The sequence below is a fragment of the Daucus carota genome, chromosome 1 (assembly GCF_001625215.2).
Source record: "Daucus carota subsp. sativus chromosome 1, DH1 v3.0, whole genome shotgun sequence".
Taxonomy (NCBI): Eukaryota; Viridiplantae; Streptophyta; class Magnoliopsida; order Apiales; family Apiaceae; genus Daucus; species Daucus carota.
The window spans coordinates 39,865,009-39,888,501 of record NC_030381.2 but is presented as its reverse complement, the minus strand read 5'-3'; the positions used below and the strand labels follow the sequence as shown (position 1 = coordinate 39,888,501).

At 35.6% G+C, this 23,493-nt stretch overlaps 3 protein-coding genes across 7 annotated transcripts; 2 read left to right on the top strand and 1 right to left on the bottom strand.

Moving 5' to 3' along the window:
• On the top strand, positions 1 to 9,371 carry LOC108204738 (serine/threonine-protein kinase/endoribonuclease IRE1a). The gene is made up of 7 exons (XM_017374320.2): positions 1 to 283; positions 1,051 to 1,267; positions 2,794 to 4,145; positions 4,821 to 4,990; positions 6,393 to 6,639; positions 8,156 to 8,459; positions 8,921 to 9,371. The coding sequence occupies exons 1-7, from the start codon at positions 153 to 155 to the stop codon at positions 9,062 to 9,064; spliced, it is 2,565 nt and encodes an 854-aa protein (XP_017229809.1). The 5' UTR covers positions 1 to 152; the 3' UTR covers positions 9,065 to 9,371.
• Positions 9,372 to 11,219: 1,848 nt separating this feature from the next.
• LOC108204749 (glutamate receptor 3.6) lies at positions 11,220 to 18,267 on the bottom strand. 5 transcript variants are annotated; one of them, XM_064083756.1, is made up of 7 exons: positions 18,127 to 18,267; positions 17,105 to 17,353; positions 15,667 to 17,015; positions 15,167 to 15,444; positions 13,977 to 14,008; positions 13,484 to 13,899; positions 11,220 to 11,877 (listed from the first exon to the last, which is right to left on the bottom strand). In XM_064083756.1, the coding sequence occupies exons 1-7, from the start codon at positions 18,197 to 18,199 to the stop codon at positions 11,386 to 11,388; spliced, it is 2,889 nt and encodes a 962-aa protein (XP_063939826.1). In that variant the 5' UTR covers positions 18,200 to 18,267; the 3' UTR covers positions 11,220 to 11,385. The 5 variants fall into 5 exon arrangements, with proteins under 5 accessions (XP_063939826.1, XP_063939831.1, XP_063939835.1 ...); XM_064083761.1 differs by lacking the exon at positions 18,127 to 18,267 and adding an exon at positions 17,861 to 18,086 and having other exon boundaries at positions 17,105 to 17,397; XM_064083765.1 differs by lacking the exon at positions 18,127 to 18,267 and adding an exon at positions 17,861 to 18,086.
• Positions 18,268 to 20,816: 2,549 nt separating this feature from the next.
• Positions 20,817 to 22,596, top strand: LOC108204824 (amino acid transporter AVT3C). Its single transcript, XM_064083830.1, has 2 exons — positions 20,817 to 22,362; positions 22,514 to 22,596. Exon 1 carries the CDS (start codon positions 21,026 to 21,028, stop codon positions 22,280 to 22,282), a length of 1,257 nt encoding a protein of 418 aa, XP_063939900.1. The 5' UTR covers positions 20,817 to 21,025; the 3' UTR covers positions 22,283 to 22,362; positions 22,514 to 22,596.
• Positions 22,597 to 23,493: the final 897 nt, after the last annotated feature.

Sequence of the window (23,493 nt, the reverse complement as noted above, 5' to 3'; positions counted from 1 at the left end):
GAAAAGCACAAGTAAAAGAGGGGAGAGGGGTTGGAATATTGTGTTCCGTGTTTCTCACCTGCTGTGCCCCTTATTTGACTCTTCTTCTTCTTGTTGCTGTGAATTCATCTATTACTTACAATTCCTGGAATTGAATACAATCTGCTGCTTTGATGAATCACAAGCACGAGCAGCAGCTGCAGCAACTCCTTTGTTGCCTCCTCCTCTTAAGCATTTTGGTGTTTTTGGGCTCTGCTACTCAGCTTGTGTCGCCGGGCCGCCGCTCGCTCTTATCACTTCCAAAGTCAGTCACCTCTCTTTTTGTGTCTTTAACTACTCTATATTTCTCATTGTAATTTTGTTTTAATTTTCTACTTTCAGCTCCTGCTAATTCTCCATTATTTTGTTCCAAATTTATATTCTATGCACTTTTTTTTTGCAATAAATGTTACTACCTCCGCCTCCCCTCAGTTGTTTACATTGAACACTGGGAGAAGGGGGAGAAAAGGTCCAAAAAGTCACTATTTCAAGCCAAATGGGCATCAATATTATTTTCTGAAAAAATGGCCCTCACTTTAAAACACGATTTGAAGTTGCGTTTTGATTTTTCTGTGTAAAACACGACTTAAAGTTGCGTTTTCAGCTTAAAACACGACTCGAAGTTGCGTTTTTGTTAACATAACATGAAATTGCGTTTTGAAGTGACAGTTGAGGGCATTTTTTCAGAAAATGACAATAGAGGCCTTTTGCTACTAAATAGTGACACTCAGGGCCATTTAATGTTTACATTTTTATATAAAAAATTTAATTTTTTTTATGAAACTGTGTTTTATATGCGACTTAATGCAATGTAAATGAACTGTAAAAAAATGAGAGTGACAGAGGGTGTATAGTTCAAGGTATTACATATTTGCTTTAAGACATACACCCGATTGCTAGAATTGGATTCACTTAGCCAACAATCATATATCTACTATAACTGAAAAAAATGTTTACTCCTTATATTTGCTCCTTCCTTGCTTGTTAGAACGAATTTCCCTCTCATTCAGTGTTTGATATACCTCGAAACAGTGACCAAACAACTACGCTAGTTGCAACATTGGATGGGACAATTCATTTAGTGGATCCCAAGTCCGAAAAGGTACTATGGTCTCAGGCAACAGGGGCGCCAATTTATACTTCGTATCACACTCCTGTTGATCATAATGAATCTGTACCTGGACCTCTTTACTATGTGGATTGTGGAGATGACTGGATGTTGTATGCGCACACTGAACTCGGCAAAATGGTATGTCCTTTACTCTTACTTCGGCCACTCAACTGCCTTTTCTACAGAACCTCTGGGTAACATATCGATATAGGTATATGTTAAGATACTATGGCACAGTTTTCTTTATTCTGGATCAGACCCCAGTACAGAACCTCAACATCTTATGCCTTCTATGGGTGACATATCGATATAGGTACATGTTAAGATACTATGGGACAGTTTGCCCAACATTAAACCTATCACAGTTATAACAATGCACCATTCATAGATGATGCCCATCTTAATTAAATGTGCGTGTGTGTGTATATTTTGTAGTCTTTGTGTAAACATATCATGTGTTTACTTTGTTTGTATAGGCACAGATAATGGGCGTAGGTATTTTTGTTTGTTGCCTAAACTTTACACCTTAGATATTGATACATCCGATGATATATTTGTTCGGGAGATTTTTAATTAGTCTCTAGATCGGAGCTCTGTACAAGCAGGAAATAAGTATCATGATAAGAACATATGAAGAACTTAATTGAATGTCTTGAACCACTTGCATGGATGCACAAAAACAAACAATTGGGATACCTGTCCCCAAACTTTCAAGTCGGAAGTGACCTGAAGAGTAGAAGATTCAGCAGTACTGTCAGATGTGGAGCCCTAGTTTAAGAAACAGCTATCGATTAATGTATATTTATTGAATAGACTGTAGTGGTAATTTAGTTTCTTAATTATTTGGATGATTTGTTTATAATAGGATTAGTATATTCAATTTATAATTTCAGTATTTAATTATAAATACAGATGATATTTAAGAGTTTATTCAATAGAATTAATTATTATGAAATGATGATTATTTGGAGAAAAAAAAAATGCGGATATTGGTGTGTCTACATGGATTCTCTTTGGAGGTGGGCATTACCATTTCTCAATTTTGTTGTGTCTTACATTAGGAACTGATTTTGAAAAGATGCTTGTCAACACTCAACAGTGTGATTATTTTTTTTTGGGTGATGCAATGAGAAAAAAGAGTGAGGTTCTATGAAAGCCTCCAGACCCACTATAAATTTCTTGCGCAATGTTGTGTTGATCCTCTAGTAGTTTCTAGTATTTTTTAGAGTTAATTGCAAATTGCACCTTAGAGTTAATTGCAAATTGCACCCCTACACCTGGGACCAAACTCACTTTAGTATACACACTTTTGGAAATTGCATTTCGCATCCCTTGCTATTTTGTATACTGCAGCGCACAAAATAGTAAGGGGATGCGAAATGCAGTTTCAAAAGTATGTATACTAAAGTGAGTTTGGTCCCAAGTGTAGGGGTCCGATTTGCAATTAACTCTATTTTTTATGAAGGTAAAGTATGAAGTGTGCACGACAATGTTGACCAAAGCTGGGTAGTCTATAAGATAAGATAATCAAAAGGCATGATTTCTTTTGATGTCAGGGTCGTAATAAGTTGTTTATTTATACTAAGGTTCTTCAATATTTACTTGGGTTTTGTGTTTTGTAATGGTTAAATCATTGACCTTATGCTAAGAAATTATATGTGCAGAAACTTGATAGGAGCATTAGGGAGTTTGTTGTTAATACTCCACATGTATCAGAGGATGGTGGAATATTGAATGGAGCAATGAAAACTACCGTGTTTGTGCTTGATGCTAATAGTGGAAGGAGAATCCACACATGTGGGCCAAATGAATCTCCTGAATTGCATAGAACTGGTAGCATTCATATGAAGGCAGATGAGCTGCCACTTCACATCACGCGAACAGATTATTTATTGTCATATGCCTCCAAAAAATATACCTGGAATGTGTCAGTTTCTGAAATTGGTGCTGCTTTTCTTTGTCAAGATATTGAGAATTCAATTAGTAGTTCTCGTGCAAATTCTGGAAATGAACTTCCTTCCAAGCCTGCTGTTCAGATTAATATGCCATTGGCATGCCAATCAAAAGCTGTAGTGGCACGTCTACGAAGTTTTAATGTGTTAGAATACTTCTCAAAACAAGATCAACGACCACTAGGTTATCATGAAGACATGATGCTGCCTGCACCCTCTCCGGATTATATGCCTCTTTCACAAGCCAAGGCCGGTATGAGTCTAGACGCACATCCTGATTCAGGATTCATGTTTGCCTTACCTGAGTTGAGTAATAATTTCGAAATCTCTAGCCCAGATGTGAAAAAATCCTACAGAGGCGTCCTTTCCCTCGTTCCATTCCTTTTTATTGGCATGGGTGCTTTGATCTATTTTTGTGCTATACTTCCTGGGCATCCGGCTAGAAATGTAAGTGCAAACAATGCTTCTTCCAGAAAGAAGAAAAACCGAAAGTCAACAAAATATGGTGGTATTGTTGAGAAAAAGGATAAGAAAACATTGTTCGATCTTGAGGATGGAAATACTACCAGTGAGAATGATAGGAAGTCGTTTTTGAATTTTAACCAGCTTTCTAATCAGAATGCTGATGGGCGTGTTGTAGGTAAATTATTTCTAATGAATAAAGAAATTGCCAAGGGAAGCAATGGCACAGTTGTCCTCGAAGGAATTTATGAAGGCCGGCCTGTTGCAGTTAAACGCCTTGTCAGGGCTCATCATGATGTGGCCTTCAAAGAGATTCAAAATCTTATTGCATCTGACCGCCATTCAAATATTGTTAGATGGTATGGTGTGGAATATGACCAAGATTTTGTTTACCTCTCGCTTGAACTTTGTACCTGCAGCCTAAATGATTTAATTTTGATGCACTCTGATCATTCTCGGAAGTCGGTATATTCAGGAGCTCGGGCTTCTAGAGCTATGACAGAGTATAAGGTTCGCTTAGATTCTATGAAAGGTATATTACAGGATATCGAGTTATGGAAGGCAAACAGTTATCCTTCTACTATGCTCGTGAAGTTGATGAGGTTAGTGTTTATGATGCAACTAAAAGTTATATAATTTGTCATCAATGTAAGTGTCAATTTTAGTGTAAAGTGATTTATTATCATTATGTCGTGAACTTAAATCTAGATAATGTATCATGAGATATTACTTGAACTTGTTACCTATAAAGTGAATATATTATTGCTGAGGATAAGTTACCTGAACTCAACTGACTAGATACTTCCTTGTGTAGATCTAATATTCAATATATTAGAAAGAATGTGATTGTGAATTTCTCATCTTCATCGCCCCCAGCCAAAATTAATCTAGACTTCTCTATATATCAAGAAGACTAATATCTTTAATTTTTATGAAGCATCTCTTGATGACTTTGTTATGCCAAGTATTGTAATAATGTTTCTCCCTGGAGGCCAGAGTCTATACCCAACACATTATTTGTTCATATAATTTTGCACAAAAGTATCCACCATATTGGGAAAATTTAATATTGATGTGTTACTAATTTGTGGCCATATATAAATCTATGTGATTACTATTGTTGTCTAGATCTGTTTTCTCGTGCTAATTGTATATGTAGGCTTAATACTAATAGTTAAATATAGTTTAGCATTTTCTATCTTGGGAGTGTTCTTGTGATGTGTAAAACACAGAATTGGATTTAGCACTTACATAAAGTGTGTGCATGTGCAATACAGGGATATAGTTTCTGGTCTTGCACATTTGCATGAACTGGGCATAGTTCACAGAGACCTGAAGCCTCAAAATGTGTTGATAGTACAGGATAAAATTCCAAGTGCAAAGCTATCAGATATGGGAATCAGTAAGCGCCTTGCTGGGGATATGTCTTCCTTGGGTCATGCTACTGGCAAGTATCCTGAACTGGCTTTATGTTACTTTCAGCAATTGTTAAAGCTTTAAATCTTCGGTTGTAGTAGTTTTACATTGAAAAGTTAGTTCAAAATAGTGTACTAATAGCTAATATAATCACAGTGATAATGATATACTTTATATTGTTGTTTTACCTTGTTGATTTGTAGTTCAAGTATAGTTGTTTCAGTATTACCAATTGCCTTGAAAAAGAATCTTGTATTGACCTATTAAGGACCTTGCTTTATGTGCAATTAGACCAGCACATGTAGGTCTCCTTCCACTGTGTTAAGGAACAAGGGAAAAAATACTATATATTAATTATTGTTTTAAACATTAAGATTGAATTCTTATTTTCTTTCAGTTGATTTATATTATTTGGAATATTCTTGAATGGGGGTAATTTGTTGTTAGTTATCGTGTTCTGTGCGATCTCTTACTTGTGAACTAGAATACATATTTAATTAGAAAAGTAGGTTCACTTTAAATAGAGTTGGAAATATAGATTACAAACTTATGAATTGAGTATTTGGTCTACTCTTGTTTATGGCCTTTTGACTTACTATAAAAAGAAAACTATTGAAAAGATTTATTTCACTCAATTCACAAGTCAAACATGGTATCAGTGTTGCTAGTTAGCTTGTAAGTGTACAAAATAAGAAAAGAATTCTGTTAATTCATTGTATACTAAAAAGTGAAAACCTTTTGCCTGAATGGAACATTATAGTAATTAGTTTGCATAGTCTAATGTCCTATATAACATATCAAACAGGATCATCTTTATTAATGATCAAAGTCTGAACACCTGAAATGCAAAAAAAAATTGTTTCCTATCTCAACTTTTGATTCGATGAGCCATACTGAGTTAGAGTTCATATTTCATTATGTATTATAGTGAAGGTGCTGGATGTATGCTACTCAAAATGGAATTTTTGTTATCAGAACTAAAATATTATAGTTAAGAATTAGCTGATGTGGTCATGTCAAATATACCTTTGTAGATGAGCCACATTTGCTTCTTATAAATGTGCTGATTTGTATTAATGACCTGAACCTGAGCACTTGAGTGCACCACAATATGTCCAACTTCAGCTTTTTAAGATTGAGCCGGATCAAGTCAAGTTTCTTCATGTTTTATATTTGTATAGGTTGGCTTTATTCTAGTTGAAGTAAAATTTGTCAATTTCAAGCTCTACATATAGACATAAAAGCTACATGGTTGAGTTTGGCTCAATAATAAACTTGGTCTAGGAAAAATTTCATTTAAAATCGAAGGCGATCAAAGGGGATCGTTTATATTCCTAACTGTGGATTCTGGAAGTTCTTTAAGGTATCTATATTGGTATACTAGAAAGCCTTTGTGTTTGCTTTTAATTTTATCACTTTATGAATTCTGCCAGGGAATGGAAGCTCAGGATGGCAAGCACCTGAACAGCTTCTCCATGGGCGCCAAACGCGTTCTGTTGATATATTTAGTCTAGGATGTGTTCTCTTTTTCTGCATCACTGGTGGCAAGCATCCATTTGGTGATCCTCTTGAACGTGATATAAATATCACGAAGAACAAGGTGGACCTCTTTTTAGTGCAGCATATTCCAGAAGCAGTAGATCTCCTTTCATGTTTATTAGATCGACAACCGGGACTTAGGTAAGAAATTGTGGTTCTAAGTATCGACAGATAGTATGATTTTACTTTTGAGACATTGTTGATGAAATTAAAGTTGCTTTCTTACTCTGATATGAGGATTGCCCATTTTTCAGTTCCTATAAATTTTAAAGTCTTTCTGTATAATTATATGTTTAGAACCTGAAAAACATGAGGGAGAAGATATAAAAGGAAATAAAATCTAAATTCTTTTGGTTATTTCTACTAGTTACTAATCATTATGCTGTTTAATGTTTTTGTTAAGTTCAATTATTGAAGAAATGTAGATTATTTGAAGTAGTTTACGTGGGACGGTATAAACATTCTTATGTATGATTGCTTATATTTGCTTCTTCTAACTCTCTTTATCTTTCAGGTTCCAAATTTAAATTGGGTGGTTCTAGTTGGCTAGTAGTTAATTCTTGAAACACAAATCACACATATAAACATTTTACCTATTTGTTTGAGATCTTGTTTCGATTAAACTGTTGTGAACTACATACTTTGGGAAGCTAATGGAGTATATTTTAACAAATTTGCGTAGTTTTACTTGGAAAATTGTTCTGTACTATTATTTATACTAAAAGGAGCTTTACAGTTTTTAGGTCGGATGATGGGAACAGAAGTAAAGAACTTTTACATATGTTATCAATTAGTTTATAGAGAAAATGGAATATCAGATAAACCTGATATTTCTTATATGAGGTTAAACTCTGAAACCGAGGACCTGGTGCATGTAGTTCGGACTTCACTTCTAATATGTGTATATCACTTCTTAATTATGTGTGTATGATGCTGTATAAACCTCCTTATACATATATTATATGGTATACATTTGTTGTTTTGTGTTTATGAACCGAACTCTTGGTATCTTAAAAAAGAATATAGACGAAGGTGGAGGATGCGTTTACATGAAACGACGGTCCAAATGCGCATAAAAGAGAATAAAGCGTGTAGTTTAACCTGATATAAGAACACTGTTTATATAAGGTTAATCTGATATTCCTTATTCTCTAGTTTTATATATATTTAGTGTAGAGATAAATAATATATTTATCTGAATGTTTTTTATGTAGGTTAGTAGTTTATAAAATATAGATTACTTATAATAAGCCTGAGTGTTAACCAGTCTTGCTAAATTATGTTATTTCATCAGGTATTTAACTCTCTATATAATGATATAAGCCCCATATCGGACTTGATTACTAGAATGTTGTTGAACATTGAATTGGGTCTCTTTCATGGGTTGTAATCCATAGTTTTACCGTTTTAGTGGTTGGAAAACTCTTGGGTAGTGGGTTTTTGCGGTTGATTCACCCGAATTTATCATCATTACCGTTTTTTAATAGTATAATCATCCTTTCTACAATATGTCCTGCATCATTGGACATGAACGATCCTCCTATCTAAATTGCTACCACTACTCTACTCACTGCCTCCTCTCGTTCCTGCATGCTCTTTCTATGTGAATTCTGGATTTTTGAACATTATTGTATCTTACTTGGTAATATTATTGCAGGCCAACTGCACTAGAAGTCTTGCACCATCCTTTGTTTTGGAATCCCGAGATGAAACTGTCATTTCTTCGTGATACCAGTGACAGGGTAGAACTTGAAGATAGGGAAACTGCCTCTGATATTTTGATAGAGTTAGAAAGTGTAGCAGCAATGGCTTTAGGTGCAAAATGGGATGAAAAGATGGAACCTGCATTTCTCGCAAATATTGGACGCTATAGGCGTTACAAGTTTGACAGTGTTAGGGATCTTCTAAGGGTGATGCGGAACAAGTCAAATCATTATAGAGAACTTCCAAAGGAGATTCAGGTTTTATTTTCTGGCCTGACTACTTTTTTTTCCTCGGGTGACTATTTGTTATTGTTTCCTTCCCGAATGGATACATGCTCACACCTGCCGTAACAGCCCTTTTGTTTGAAAATACAGTACTTTGCATTAATGAATTGGTATCTTGTGACTAGAATAGTTGAACACAGGATTCCTAACCAGGGAAAGATATTGCACGCATCCAGAGACATGTATATGCAATGCTATATTTTCTGCATGAATAGAGCAACAGTTATAATTGAAATTGGTATATATGCATTTTCATAATACTTCACAACAGAAGATTTAATTAAAATACTGAGAGATAAATTGTTACATGTTTATGTTCCTGGTTCTGGTAATATTGTTGTTGCTTTGTTTGGTCATATTACCTGCGTAGAATTATGCTTCGCTGCTTCAGTTTAACAAAATAACCGGTATGAGCTGTATTTGGGTTATTCTAGGAACTTTTGGGACCAGTACCTGAAGGGTTTTATAATTATTTCGGAGACCGATTCCCCAAACTCCTGATCGAAGTGTACAGAGTGATGTACAAGTGGTGCAAAGACGATGAGTGGTTCAGCAAGTACTCCAGCAGTGCAGTATGAATCTTCTTTTAAGCCTCTATGATGGTTCAGATGAACAGAAGTGACAGCTAGTGCCCAAGTGATGGATGCTATATGCTGGCCCTTCTAATGTTTTAGGACTCAAAGAGGTGACAGCTGGCCACCAAGGGCCTTGGTGATGGATATTATATATTTCTCCTCACTTTCAATCTCGACTGTAGGTGGTATGTGTAAATGTAGCTGTAATTACTAAATGGGTGCAACACAACTTTTATTTATGTAATATAGTTCTAATTACTACTAACTTTGCAATACATATTTACTTTCTTTTAACAATTTTTTTTGACAACTTTCTTTTAACAAATTTGTTTGAGTACTTGATGTAGATCCTTGTTTCAATGTGAATGACTCGCTTGCATTCCATTTTGGCAGATAGCTATTTAAAGTTGAAAGTTAGGAGAGCATTTCTTTACTCATATTTCCCTTTAGAAGTCACTTATTGAACCCCATTTCTTATATTTGTAGATGGTCTGCATGGCTTTGGACAAACTAGCTTCACCAGCCATCTAGAATTTGGAAATAAAAATTGTATTTAAACTTTATGGACAAGCATCGTGGAAAAAGAATCCTAAAAAGACGTGCACGAAAGATTACGAGTCGGAGTGAGCGTTGAAAATGGCTATCATACCTTACAAAATCTAGAAATAATGTCTCGAATAACAGAGAGTTGGGAAAAATAATCTCAAATATCAATTATTGACTTTCAATTTGAGAAGAAAACGCTAAATTGTGTAGTGTTTGTTGTTTTAATTCTGTCAAAATGGTACATCATGTAGCTTTTGGTGCTTTTAATCCTAACACAACGCTACAAAACTAGCGTGTTCTGTTAATCCTAATAAAATGCGTGTTCAGTTCTTTTAACCCTAACCGAATGTAGGATGATATAGCGTTTTTGATATTTAGCGTTTTTGATAAATATCAAAAACGATGCACGATAAATGATAGTACGATATAACGTTAATAAACGATATCCGGGTCCAATTTTTCGGATAATGATATTCAAGACATTAATGATAAATATAGTAATAACGGGCCCCAACACCTGGTAGTATTCAGGAGAAATGGCCCTCGGTGTCACGATTTTGACACTAAATGACCCAATTGTCACGATCCAAAAAGAAGGCCCTCTCTGTCACTCTACAACGCCACTTCAACTCACGTTTAATAATAATACAGAAAACGTCACACGCAGCGACGTTCTCTACTTTAGAAAAGCTAGAAACGTAGCTCTAAGTTACGTTTATAAAAGAACTTGTATTGTCTTGATCTAAAAACATGTGTATTATCATTAAGTTACATTTTTGGCTTCCCCAAAACGCTCGAGCCTAAACCCTAATTAATGCGAGGCTGAAGGGCCGAAGGCCCTGAAGCCGAGAAACCGGCGGAATAAATAAATTTACAATCGTTAACATTTAAGATTTAGGTTTGGGTTACAGAATGATTAATTCGTACTGTAAATTAATTGGCCGAACGTTAGGATTTAGGATTGAGGGTGTGGGGCCGGTAGGCCCTACTCCCTCGAGCCTAAACCCTAATTAATGCGAGGCTGAAGGGCCGAAGGCCCTGAAGCCGAGAAACCGGCGGAATAAATAAATTTACAATCTTTAACATTTAGGGTTTAGGTTTGGTTTTGAGTTTTAGAATGATTAATTTATATTTTAAATTAAATTGGCCAACGGTTAGGGTTTAGGATTGAGGGTTTAGGTCCGTAAAATATTTTAGGCTTGAATAAAAAACGTTACATAAAGTAATGTTTTTCATTTATTACATACGTTAAACGTAAGTTAAACCTACGTTTATTAAGGCCCATTAAAAAAGCCCAATGAAGAAACCCTGGAACGTGGGACGAACTCCCGTTTTGTAACTCCTGATCCTCAAAACGTGAAGCGAAGTGGCGTTTACTCTAAACGCCTGCTGAAGACGCGTTTTGGGGTGACATTCGGGGCCATTTTAATGGATTATTAGGGCCTTCCTCTGAATCATTGTGACTGACAGGGCCAACACCCAGTATTCAAGGGGAGAGGAGTAGATGTTTTGTTAGTTATTATATATTTATATCTCATGAATATTAATTATCATTTCCTTGTATAATTGTATAATTGATGCTTGATGCTTACTGTAGGCCGTAGCCTGTAGGTTACATATATACCTATATGATATTATGATATCTCTCGTTATCTCTCCCTGTCTAACACTGCCAGTAACAATCCAGCATGTCTAAGTACTGAATATCAGTTTGCAGCACCGAATGAACTATGATACAGCATGTCTGTAACTTACTCGCATGAAACTTCGTATCAGTTTCAGGTGGTTTCACTGGCACCTTGAGTATTCATACTATTGTTTGTAGACATGAATTTACGACTTCTATTTGATCCGTTCACTGATGTGTCTTCATCTACGCCTACATTAGAAGCCACTTCCATATGTCTTCGCTTGGATTTAGATTTTAAATCCACTTCCTTCTCATCAACAAAAGAGAGGAACGTCTGAAGACGTGCTGAACGTGAGCTGCCACCAGCTGAGCCAGGCTCCTCAGGCAGATGTCGGGTGAACTTATGCATAATAATTGCAAAATATATAATCAGAGCTAGCACACATGCCAATCCACATATTGCAAAAAGACCAGAGAAGCTTTTCAGTTCAAGCTTGTCCACTTCGAATTTTGTGGTTTGTGAAGTGCAAGCACTGCTCATCAGCCATTTGTCATGGATTCTCTGGAGGTCTCCACTCTCGGACAATTTTAGAATTGCAGTTGATAGGTCAACTGCTACAGGGGAGTCCCGTGGAAAAGCCTTTAGAAAGAAACAAAAAAAGATTAGCTAATGATAAAAGAGAGACCTAGATATGTTTACCAACAGGTTTTACGGTACTAATTTCACACGACTAAGCAAAGAGGAAAATAACAGTTTAGGAGACCAAGAATTTTCAATATTTAAAATCTATTTTACATGGGACAAGATGTACTTGGACTGTTGTTCTAATTTGGTCACTTGTGGAATTCTGATGGTTAACAAGGGAGCAATATTAGCCGTCTTAAAGGATGACAGATTACTAATTTCCGGCAGTAAAGTCGGTGTATCAAGTCAAGAAACACAAGAACAAGTGAAGAACTGAATGTGAAGTTAAATTGTCAGTTGAGAAAAAAAATACTAATATATGAACATTGCTGCTTGATAAGAGAACAAGAAACCATAACAGTGAGCAAGAAACCAAAGTTTTATTCACCAGACAAAGGTATAACTGAGAAACTAAGACAATAAAAGCTTTAAACAACATAAGTCAGTGAATTCAGTTAGCAAAGAAAATAGGAGTCAGTTGTTGGTATCTAATGTAGCCAATAAATGTGATTGTTCTAAGGCTCAAACACCTCTATCCACCGGCTCAAACACCTCTATCCACCTGAAAAATTGATTATTTGTACCACAATCAACCTAATGTGTACTATCATGTATTTCTAGCACTCGATCAACCTAATGTGTACTATCATGTATCTCTAGCACTCTACCACCTTTTCTATCTCAATCAATTGGAATTCTCACACCTGCAATTGTATTTGAACATCTTAGAATTCAGATTAAATCAGAAGTAAAAGGTGCCGGAGTACAAATAAGAGTTTTTTTTTTAAATAAAAAATAAAAAATAACATTAGGGTGCTAAAATACAATATAAAATATTAAGGTGGCAGGGATATTTCAGCCTTGTTATAGGGTGTTCATTATGCAGGAGTGATGGTGGAAGATCCAAATTTGATGATTTTTGGTGCTTGGCATTCAAGGCTATGATGATATTCTCACAAAGAATGCCATCATCAATGTACAGAGTAAAAAGAGACCTTTAGAGATACTAAATACTACTTCCTCCCATTGTCCTAATAAACATAACTGACATTCCAAGGAAATACCAAAAACACAAAATATGGTGCTGAACTGTGTCAATTCATTCGAACTTAGAAAGACCAAAGTTTGTGATTGGGCTACATCTTAAAAAATTACAATTATGAGGATTTGGTGAAGACCAATGAATTTCATACGAATTCAACTTTAAAATATCATTAATAGATTATGTAAACATCAAAAAATTAAAACAAAATTCCAATGGCACCATGGTGCTTTGTTCTTTTCTAAGGGGAGATGGCATTTTCTTGAAAAGCATCTGGAAGGGTCTAAAGTGAGCACCTAGAAGGCCTAGTTATCACTACAATTATACATTAACTAATTTGTTAACGACAACTAAAATTTTCTTCATTACATAAGAGCCCAAGAAAAGGTGAACTGTCAGTGTCATCCACACATATATATGTAATAGGTTTCTTATATTGTAACGACAGCTGAACCATAAAAAGCATGTATATCATGTATGAGAGAGAAAACCGAGTGTTGTTGCCAAAAATTTACTTACAAATCCCCATCCAGTTCTGGTGAACTCTTGACCAACTATACTGAATTCACAATGGGATGCAAGAAAGAGTTCTACATATGCACGTTCATCAACAATTGCAGCAACACCACCATTCTCCGGACCACGCTTTAGTGCTTCAACATACTGATCAGGAGTTGTCAAAGGTTTAAGTCTCGACTCATTGATGCCTAGTTGATTGATTAAATAATTTCGAGAAAATGAACCCTGTTGGAAACCAATAGGGTCATCATTCATTACTAAAGTTTGTATTCCTTTAATTGGTGATGAAAGCTTTTCTACTGTAAGAATTGAGGTGAGGCTTGCAGTATAGCTGGAGTTGATTATTAGAACCACAAACAACCATATGACAAGTATAAGGCGTCCGAGGGTGCTGACCGTATTCTCTCCTGCATAAACTAGTTAATTAGGTATTGGTCTTTATATTTATTAAATAAGGCAGAAACATTTGAGCTTATTATGCAAAAATACTTACTGTGAGAAAAGAACATGGTTGAAAAGCTAAACCTGCAAAGTGAAAGCATATTTATAAGCAAACCAGGAACGTGACATGAATTCCAATCCAATGCTCTGCCGAGGTATCTCTAAAACAGAAATGTTCTACATATCTGTTTTTGGAAATTATAAAGACTTATTTGTTTGAGATATAAGTTAACATATTAACATCTGTATTACATCAAATAAATAAGTATTGGCTAATAATCACAGAGAAATTCTTATTATTTTGATTAATTGAGTATATGTACCAGGAAAATAGATAATTAGATTTGGAAAATTCTTAGCTTGCACCGTTGCACTGCGATAGTTTACATATTACAAGAGTTTCCTTCATTATTGTTTAGATGTTGGCTATTGTTAGATATAGTTTAAAATTATTTGAATTGTTTTCGAAATATAGTTGATTCTTTTTTCTTTTTTTTTTGACAGATGAAATATAGTTGATTCAAATATATAACAAAACAGTAATGTTTTAATTATAATAAATCCTATTTTAAAGGAGTTGTTATATGTTTGTTTAGCTGGGATTTTAGTGGGACAGGAGTAGCTATTTTTTAGTTGATTTGTTCATGTAGAGTCTATATAAAGACTTATCACTTGTAATTCATTTCAATGCCATAATAATATAAGACTTTCGTTTGCCTTCCATTTCATTTGTCACTTGTTTGTTATAAAACATCAACAACTATATAAACAATTGATATATTGTAATAGAATTAAGGCTTATGCTTTCAGGGTTGGTTGAATTGACTGGGAAGTTGATTATGACAATTATATTGTATTCATATCCTATCATGGTATTAAGATTCTAGTTTAGTGGGAGTAAGAAGAAAAATCTTGCGGGAATTCGTGAGTCCAAGAGAAAAAAATCATGCGAGAGTTCGGAGGTGTGAAATTCAAATAAAAAGGAATTGATTTGAACGGCAATTATGTTTGGACAAAATCTTGACTTGAGCAATTAATTCTATTTTGACAAAATCTTGAGTGATTCTATTTTGACAAAATTTTAATTTGAGGAGCTGATTTCGTTATGACAAACAAATTGACTTGAGCAGAAGATATGCTACTCGAAGAAACAAGCATCATGTAATGATTTGCACATTGTAAAATATATGTCCTGTTCTCAATTTCTTTTTATTTTATAAAGGGTATTTAATGTAAACATACCATAATATAGTCACGCATTGTTGCCTTGGAGGGCCGCGAAAATCATCATTTATCCTATGCTCCAAAATCCAAACAACTGCTCCGACAACCAGGAAAGATACTCCGGTGACAAACCACATCTGCCGAGTAAATGGCCTCAGAAAAGCCCAAGCACTAGTATTTGATTTCTTAACTGGTGCTACAACAACTAGGCCAGATTCGATATACGGCTGTGTGAAATCAACCATCCTTGTCCGTGTAGTGGTAATAGCAATGTCACCTACTGCAGCATCATAAACCTGCATGGGAATTATTTAAGGAACTGGGAAAAACTCACACTGCCATAATAAGTTACTGTTAAAACTTGCAGCGCCTACGAGTTCAGAAGTATAGAAAACAACAAAAAAGTCAAAATCCTCGGCTGAGATGTACGGAGATAATAAATTTTCTTTTTATTCTATTTAAATTGAACTCACAAAAAAATGTTAATTTTGATACTGACATTATAATTTGATTCTCACATTAGAGGTGATCAAGCTTACGAGCTCGGTGCCATTTGGATTTTTGTGACCGTCACCGAATGCTATCAACTGATGAGGAACAGCATATGGCAACAAGTTCATGGCAGCATTAAAAACATCAATACAGTAACCTTTGAACATATTAGTTCCCCGTTCTTCTGCAACAAATTCATGAAAGCTAGCTCGATTTGTGACTGCGATTCGTAGTTGCTTTCCATTCTGTGGAAATACCCATCCCCGGGGTTTGCGTGTTGTTTGTCCAGGCCAGACTACACTATATAATTGTTGAGAAGATGATGATCGGTTTGGTGGTTTCGTGTAAAGTGCTTCAGGACGTTCAACTGATAAACCTGAGTAGTTTGTCCAATATCCAATTCTCCTTATTCCCGTTCCAATCACATTAATGACTTCATAGGCAGGATTAATAATATCTTTATCTTGTGTAAATTTAATTGGTCCTGTGATACCTGTCATATTAACTTGCAAAATGCTCTCAAGTAATGAATCCCCTTCATTAAAGATAGTCATAGCATCAAGACGCAGACTCCCTCCACCTAGTTCATTTAGCCTTGAATCATTAGAAAATGATATCTTCCCACCTTGATTAAAAAATTCATCAAGACCGTGAGCAAGCAGCCAAACAGTGTCATAGGCATATAGACCATAAGTACTCAACCCGACAGCGCTCTTGTTCTCCTTTTTAGTTAAATTGCTCCATTCAGATACAAAGTTTCTTTTATGTTCTGAATTTGGCGTGTACATTCGCATCGTGATTACACCTTGTACGCTACTTGATGCCTCTTGGGAGAGGGGACCACTAGTATCCAAGATGGTAGATAACCAATTTGTAGCAAACCACACAGATCCACTGCCTGTCATACCAAGAGACTGCGCCACTGCGAACACATCAAGGCCCTGACCAGTGTAAGTATGAACAACATAAATCCGAGCCTCCATTAAAGCTACCTTGACCAAGACCTCTTTGATGTCAGCTCGGGTTGATCCAGTCTCTAAAGCTACTCTGTATGAAATCTCACAGCGTCTTGTAGCAAGTTCATCTCCCAGTGCAGCTATTCCATTCCTTCCATGATCATCATCGATATAAATTGCAATGACCTTCCTCCAATCATATGAATTAATAACATCTGATATTGCAGCCATCTGGTACAGATCACTCTGTGTTGTTCTAATAAAAAAAGGGTACTGAAGTGAAGAAAGGGTCGGATCTGTCGCTGAGAAAGACAATAGAGGAATCTTAAACTCATTAGCCACATGAGAAATCACATGCGCTAAGACGGAAGATTGAGGTCCAATAATGGCCACAGTATCACCCTCCATAAATTGTAAAGCTGTGACATCCAATAAGAAACCATAATCAATCTGAACAATATCTATATTTACAAAGTTGATTATGTACTCTTATGTAGAAAACAATTACCATCAGTAATGCCCAGAAATCCACTAGAATTGGAATCATGCATTGTGAGTTTCAGCTTGGTGCCTCGAAGAATATTTGGACTAGAATTAACATCTTCAATTGCAGCTTGTACAGCAACTTTTGCAACTTTGCCAATAATTGAATTAAATGTAAAGATAGAGCCAATGTTCACGGTTTCGGGCCTTTTTCTAACATCAGCTCCAAGAGAATGACATCCATTGCAGAATAAACATAACACCAGCACCCAAACTACACTCATAGCAGATTTTTGAGCATATATCCCAGATTCTGCCCTACTCATCGAAGATACTAAACAACTCAGAAATGCATTATTCCTTCCTTTCAAACTAGAAAATTGATTTAATCTTGCCAATAACCTTTATCTAATTATTAACAATTAAACCCAACGAAATTTGAAAAATCACATTAGAAAGAAAACAAATTTAACAGAAAATATGCAGAATTTGTGAAACCCTTGAACTTGGATTTAGCTATGTACTAAATACTATGAAATTAAAGCATCCTCAAAACCAAAGCAACCCCATCTATGATTAACACATAAGGGATAAAAGAAGCCCATTACTGGTGAAAACAATGAAGAAAAGAATTTAATGGGTTAAAAGATTTCCCAAAATTAGGATATCCTTAAGGGGAAAGAGTATCATTTAATTCAAGAAAAGCTAATTAGCAAAATAAAGATACAAAAAAGCATAAAACAGATATTGTGAAGCAAGTGTGAATAGACAGAAAGCTTACAAAGAGTAGAGAGCTGGTGGAAGTTATGGAGCTGGGTTTACTTAAGTTGCATCAGAATCAAAATGGGTGAAAAGAGAGAGATAATAATAAGTGTTGGAGGCAATTAAAGAAGAAAAAGATAAAACCTTGCGTACAGAAACTCAACTCAGTTTAAAAGTGCAAAGCTAATCTCATATTTTTATCTATACAGGATTTGGTCGTCCATGTGTTTGTGTTATGTTATCTAACACATGAGACACGTGCAGTTATAATGGTAGTAGGTTTACCTGTATGTAATTCTAAAAAGGTATGAGGAGCAGAGAAATTCCTGTGATTCATGATTCCGACCGTTGAAAGCATTGCATCCCCACGACCAGTATATATCCACACCGACTTGCTCTTTAAGTGGCTAGGATGTTAATCATCCGTCACCCCGACCATCTCCGATAAATTATGAGGGGATGACTCAAATTTTAAATTTCTCAATCGAAATTGAATAAATGAAATTATTGATGAGAATTGAAGACATGTAATATAATTTCACGCCAACCACTCATTTTCTTTATCTAAATATTTAACGAATCTTGTGATGGTCACTGTATTTGTCGAATCAAGAAGATTTCATATAATTGTTAATTATAGCATACTGTTTTTATGATGGGGCTGTGCCATCCAAATACAATTATTAGTCCCGAAGTAACATATAAGGGGTTGGATACTTTCACTATTAAATTATTGATTTTGTTTATTTGTGGATCAAACTAATCAGTTAAATGTTCGTTTAATCGAAATTCAATTCTGAAAAATTCAAGGAATCTAGTATATTATATGAACCCGCGGATACTACAAATTCTAACACGAGATTAGCTGCAATAACAATAAACTACTAATCAAAAAACGTCTTCACTTTTCTATAAATCTATCTCAACTATACTTGTTTAGTGTTTGTGAAAGTAAAGTGCATAAGAGTATGTACGTTGTTAGTTTACAAAGAATCTACAATGCTATTTATAGATTTCAAACTAATAATGGGGGTTAAACAACTGGTTCCTCAAGTCTTTGCACGTATCAGTAAGCACTTCTTCCTCAGAATCTCCAACATGCACTTGAACTAGCGCCTATACATATACATAACGATATGGGGCACCACTTCTCACTACTTGATCATTTTATAGTCAAATGGCACCTCCAATCTTTCCTTCAGTACAACTAGCGCCACTTCATGCATTAGACATATTTCCTATAACTTCAACTTGTGCCACAGAAACATAAGGAGGTGTAAGTGGCGTAATTCCTATATTTAACCATGATGGCATCAACTGGCACTTCTTTATAACATATGTACACTATAAAGATGTAAATTTCATACTTAGCTTCTTTTTACACTCCAAAACACATACTTCATACATATATTAATCATAAGGGTGCCATTCTTAAATAGATAAGAGTGAGTAACAATTGGCGCCACATGAATAAACATATATGTGTAAATGTGATATTTGAATTCTGGACGCCGCTTTCTGATTTGACTTTATTTGAAAGTTGTTGACTATTAGAAACAAACGAAAGGCTTGGCTTGACTCTTGAACCATTAAATTGTTGACTCGATCAATTCTTCTATTAATAAATGCGACGAACAATTTTGTACGTGTTGACGTTTGGTGCACTAGTCTGTTTCACAAATGACTAAAAATGAAATTGAACTTCGTAGCGTCTTTATTAGCCAACACTGATCAATCCATTTCGGATTAGACATGTTTCAGATTCTGATTACGAATAATTTGGTTGACGATACTGGAATCCACTAGCACTTCACATTGAATCGGTAGACAATTTCTGATCCCTGAAACAACTTGTACTTTATTTTTATTGAGGCCTGAACATATTAATGAACTTTTTTCAGTGAATCTGTGATTGCTAGTTAACTTGATTGTTTTATCATGTATGTACGTGTTAATCAATCTGTCAATTCCTGTATTAGACTTACTTATTATTTCACATCTTGTTATTGTTACTGTTTGTGTCCTAGAGACATTATTGTTATATTTTAGTTAAAGACATTTGGATTATTAATATGTATTATCGATTATTTATTTATTCATTATGTTTTCATTTATTGCGATATAACTGTTAGATTAATAGATATCCTTGGAATATAATATACATTTTATATCTCTAAGTATGTGACTTAGAAATGAGATTATTAGAATATTATCGTTATTCCTAAAGGTCTCCCAATCGAGTATTATTATTAAGGGACAATAATAATGCATAAAGACTAATATGTTTGCTGACAGATGATCACGTCTTAGTGATCATGGTATAGTGATTTTAAAGTTAAAAACATAAGCACATGTAAAGGTATATGATGTATGATTGAGCTACTATGAGATTTTACATGTTAAAAGTGTCATAAATAATTCTCACAGTAATAATAATGTAATGATCCTTAGACCTTAATGTACCTCTACTTTTCACTGCTGATCATATTTCAAGCTTCAACTTTCACTTTTCAGATTTTGATCATATCCGAACCGATCCGACCCGTTGCCATCCTTAGTCGTTTAACCTTATGTAAACAAGTACTCCCTCCATCCCGCCAGGAAGTTTACGTACACTGTTTGCACACATTTTGAGGCTCTCGTAAAGTATAGTTTTATAACGTATTTCAATTTTTTCTTTTTTTGAATAAAAGTTTAAAATTCAAACTTTTCTTTTTCAGGATTTTTAAATATATATATATATATATATAATGTAGGTATATTTTATAGAAACCTTAAAATACGTGCCAAAAATTAACGTAAAGAACCTGGTGGGACGGAGGGAGTATTTTAAAAGAGGTTAATCTTTTTTTTTATCAAAAAAAAGAGGTTAATCTTTTTTTTTTAAATAAAAAAGTTACTAGATAATCGAGTCATTAAATGATAAATGAGATGATGTGAAGGATATTCGTTACAAAATTAGGCAGCCCCCGCGTCCGCGTGTGTCTTGACTGGTAGGAGTAACTAGTAAAGTTAAACACCCCATCTCCTCCTTCCTCCTCTATCGTCCAAATATCCGCGCTGTTTCTTCTCCAACCCCCTGTTTCTTCATTTCTTCTTTTCCAGAGAGAGAGATAGGTCGTCTTGATTGATTACTCGTCCGACAATTCCCCAGATCGCTCGAAAATCTAGTAGGCCTAAAAGTATGGTGTTCGCGAAAGATGAAGCAAGCTCATCTTCATACACCACCGAGAATTCAACTCTCATACCCAAACCCCATCTCCTCTCATCCCAATCAAAGACCTTCGCCAATGTTTTCATGGCCATCGTCGGCGCCGGAGTTCTTGGTCTTCCCTACACTTTCAAACGAACCGGCTGGCTCACCGGTTCACTCATGCTCTTCTCCGTGGCTGCCCTCACTTTCCATTGTATGATGTCTCTCGTTCACACCCGCCGCCGGCTCGAAACCCTCTACGGCGGCTTCTCCAAGATCACTTCCTTCGGTGATCTCGGCTTCGCTGTCTCCGGTTCTTCCGGTCGGCTCGCTGTTGATGTCATGATTGTCTTGTCCCAAGCCGGTTTTTGTATTAGTTATCTTATCTTTGTTGCCAACACTCTAGCTTTTCTTTTTAATAGTGATTCTCAGCTCTTGGGTGTTTCCCCCAAATCTATTTACATATGGGCTTGTTTTCCTTTTCAATTGGCTTTGAATTCGATTCCTACTCTCACCCATCTCGCGCCTCTGAGTATTTTTGCAGGCGCTGTTGATCTTGCCGCTATGGGGGTTGTGATGGTTGAGGATGTCATGGTGTTTATGAATGCAATGCCGGTTACTCGAGCTTTCGCGGGGTTTTCTAATTTCTTTTATGGATTGGGGGTTTCGGTTTATGCATTTGAGGGAATTGGAATGGTTTTGCCTCTGGAATCGGAGATACGAGACAAGGACAAGTTTGGGATCACTTTGGCATTGGCAATGGCTTTTATTTCTTTGATGTTTGGTTCATTTGGAGTTTTGGGTTATTTCGCATTTGGGGAGGATACTAGAGATATAATTACCACCAACATGGGTTCGGGATTGTTGAGTACTTTTGTTCAGCTCGGGTTATGTGTGAATCTCTTTTTCTCCTTCCCGTTGATGATGAATCCGGTTTATGAGGTTGTGGAGAGGAGGGTTTGTGAAGGAAGGTATACATTGTGGCTGAGATGGTTGATGGTTTTGGTATTGACCTTCATTGCCCTTTTGGTACCTAATTTTGCCGATTTCTTGTCACTTGTTGGGAGTAGTGTTTGTGTGGTATTAGGATTTGTGCTGCCTGCTTTGTTCCATTGGATGGCTCATAAGGAAGATATGGGTTGGAAGGGGTGGCTCTGGGACGCCTTGGTGGTTGTCATTGGCTTTGTTATTGCATTGTTTGGGACTTGGTCTTCATTAGTCGAGATCTTTTCATCCAAGACTGGTTAGAATCATGTATTTCGAGTCCATTATTCGTCGCGGCTGCAAATATTTATATATATGCTGTGATGGGGGTTATACTCAGCCAGGTCTGCTTAAATTGTTATGTATGGTGATGACTGATGATTTACTTTACATGAGTCTTGAACTATGAAACCCCCCTTGCACTGCCTGGCTCACAACTTAAACTTTCTGATTGTATATTATTTTTTATTTGAGTGTTCTGTATGTTCTGTGTAGGTTGATTTGTACCAAGAGATGGCTCATAAGTCTTGTTCTTTATCTATATACAGTAAGCATTTTGAATGGTTGCAGAAACTAAATTATTCTCTCTGTTCTCTTTTACATTTATGACCAGACTGCCCTGAAACTAAAGGTTGAACCCAATGTACCCTTTTTCAGACAAATGAGTTCTAACACGGAACAGCTGAGTTGAGCAGTACTAACATCCGGCTCAGCGTAGAGCAGGCCAGTTCAGATTCGAGTTTGTGTTGGGCAAAACGGGTACCCCACCGGACCATATTAGTCCACATTGTTTAAAATTCATTGGGGTGCTTAGAGTATCTTTAGGTTTGAAGTATTGTAATTTGTAGCTGTGAAGCTTAGGTTGAACTTAAACTGCATGTGTTTATCTACCGCGTTTCTCTTTAAAAGCGAGGCCATGAAGATTTGAGTGCAATAAACTGTGTTAACCCGGTATGTATATGCATGGCAACACGAAAATGATACTACTACCTATTCTCTTTGCTAGTTTGAGAAAAAATAAATACTGATAATGGTACGTATTTGTGATGATTTTGATACCAAATATAGGAGTACATTTCATATGTTGAAAATGACTATAAATTTCGTACGTAACATGAGTATGCAAGTGTTCCAACAAAATGGATCACACTTGAAAAAAGAACTGTATGTAAAGACAGATAGGATTGAAAAGAAAAGAATTTGGGTAAGTTTTTCATTCTAGGATTATAGCTTTCAACCCTTAAAGTGTCTCATTTTGCAGACATTTTAATATTTCTCTCCCCTTTCACGGATATAAATTATTCGTGTTGACTAGTTTGTATGAGTATTCATGTACAAGTAATTATCTTTACTCTTTGAACAATTCTCTACTTCTTTAAGATGCGAACAATTTCATCTTTTCATTATGAATCAAATCTCTGTAAGCATAATTGAACCGAATATTGAGAAAGAAATAGTATCATAGTATGAGTACA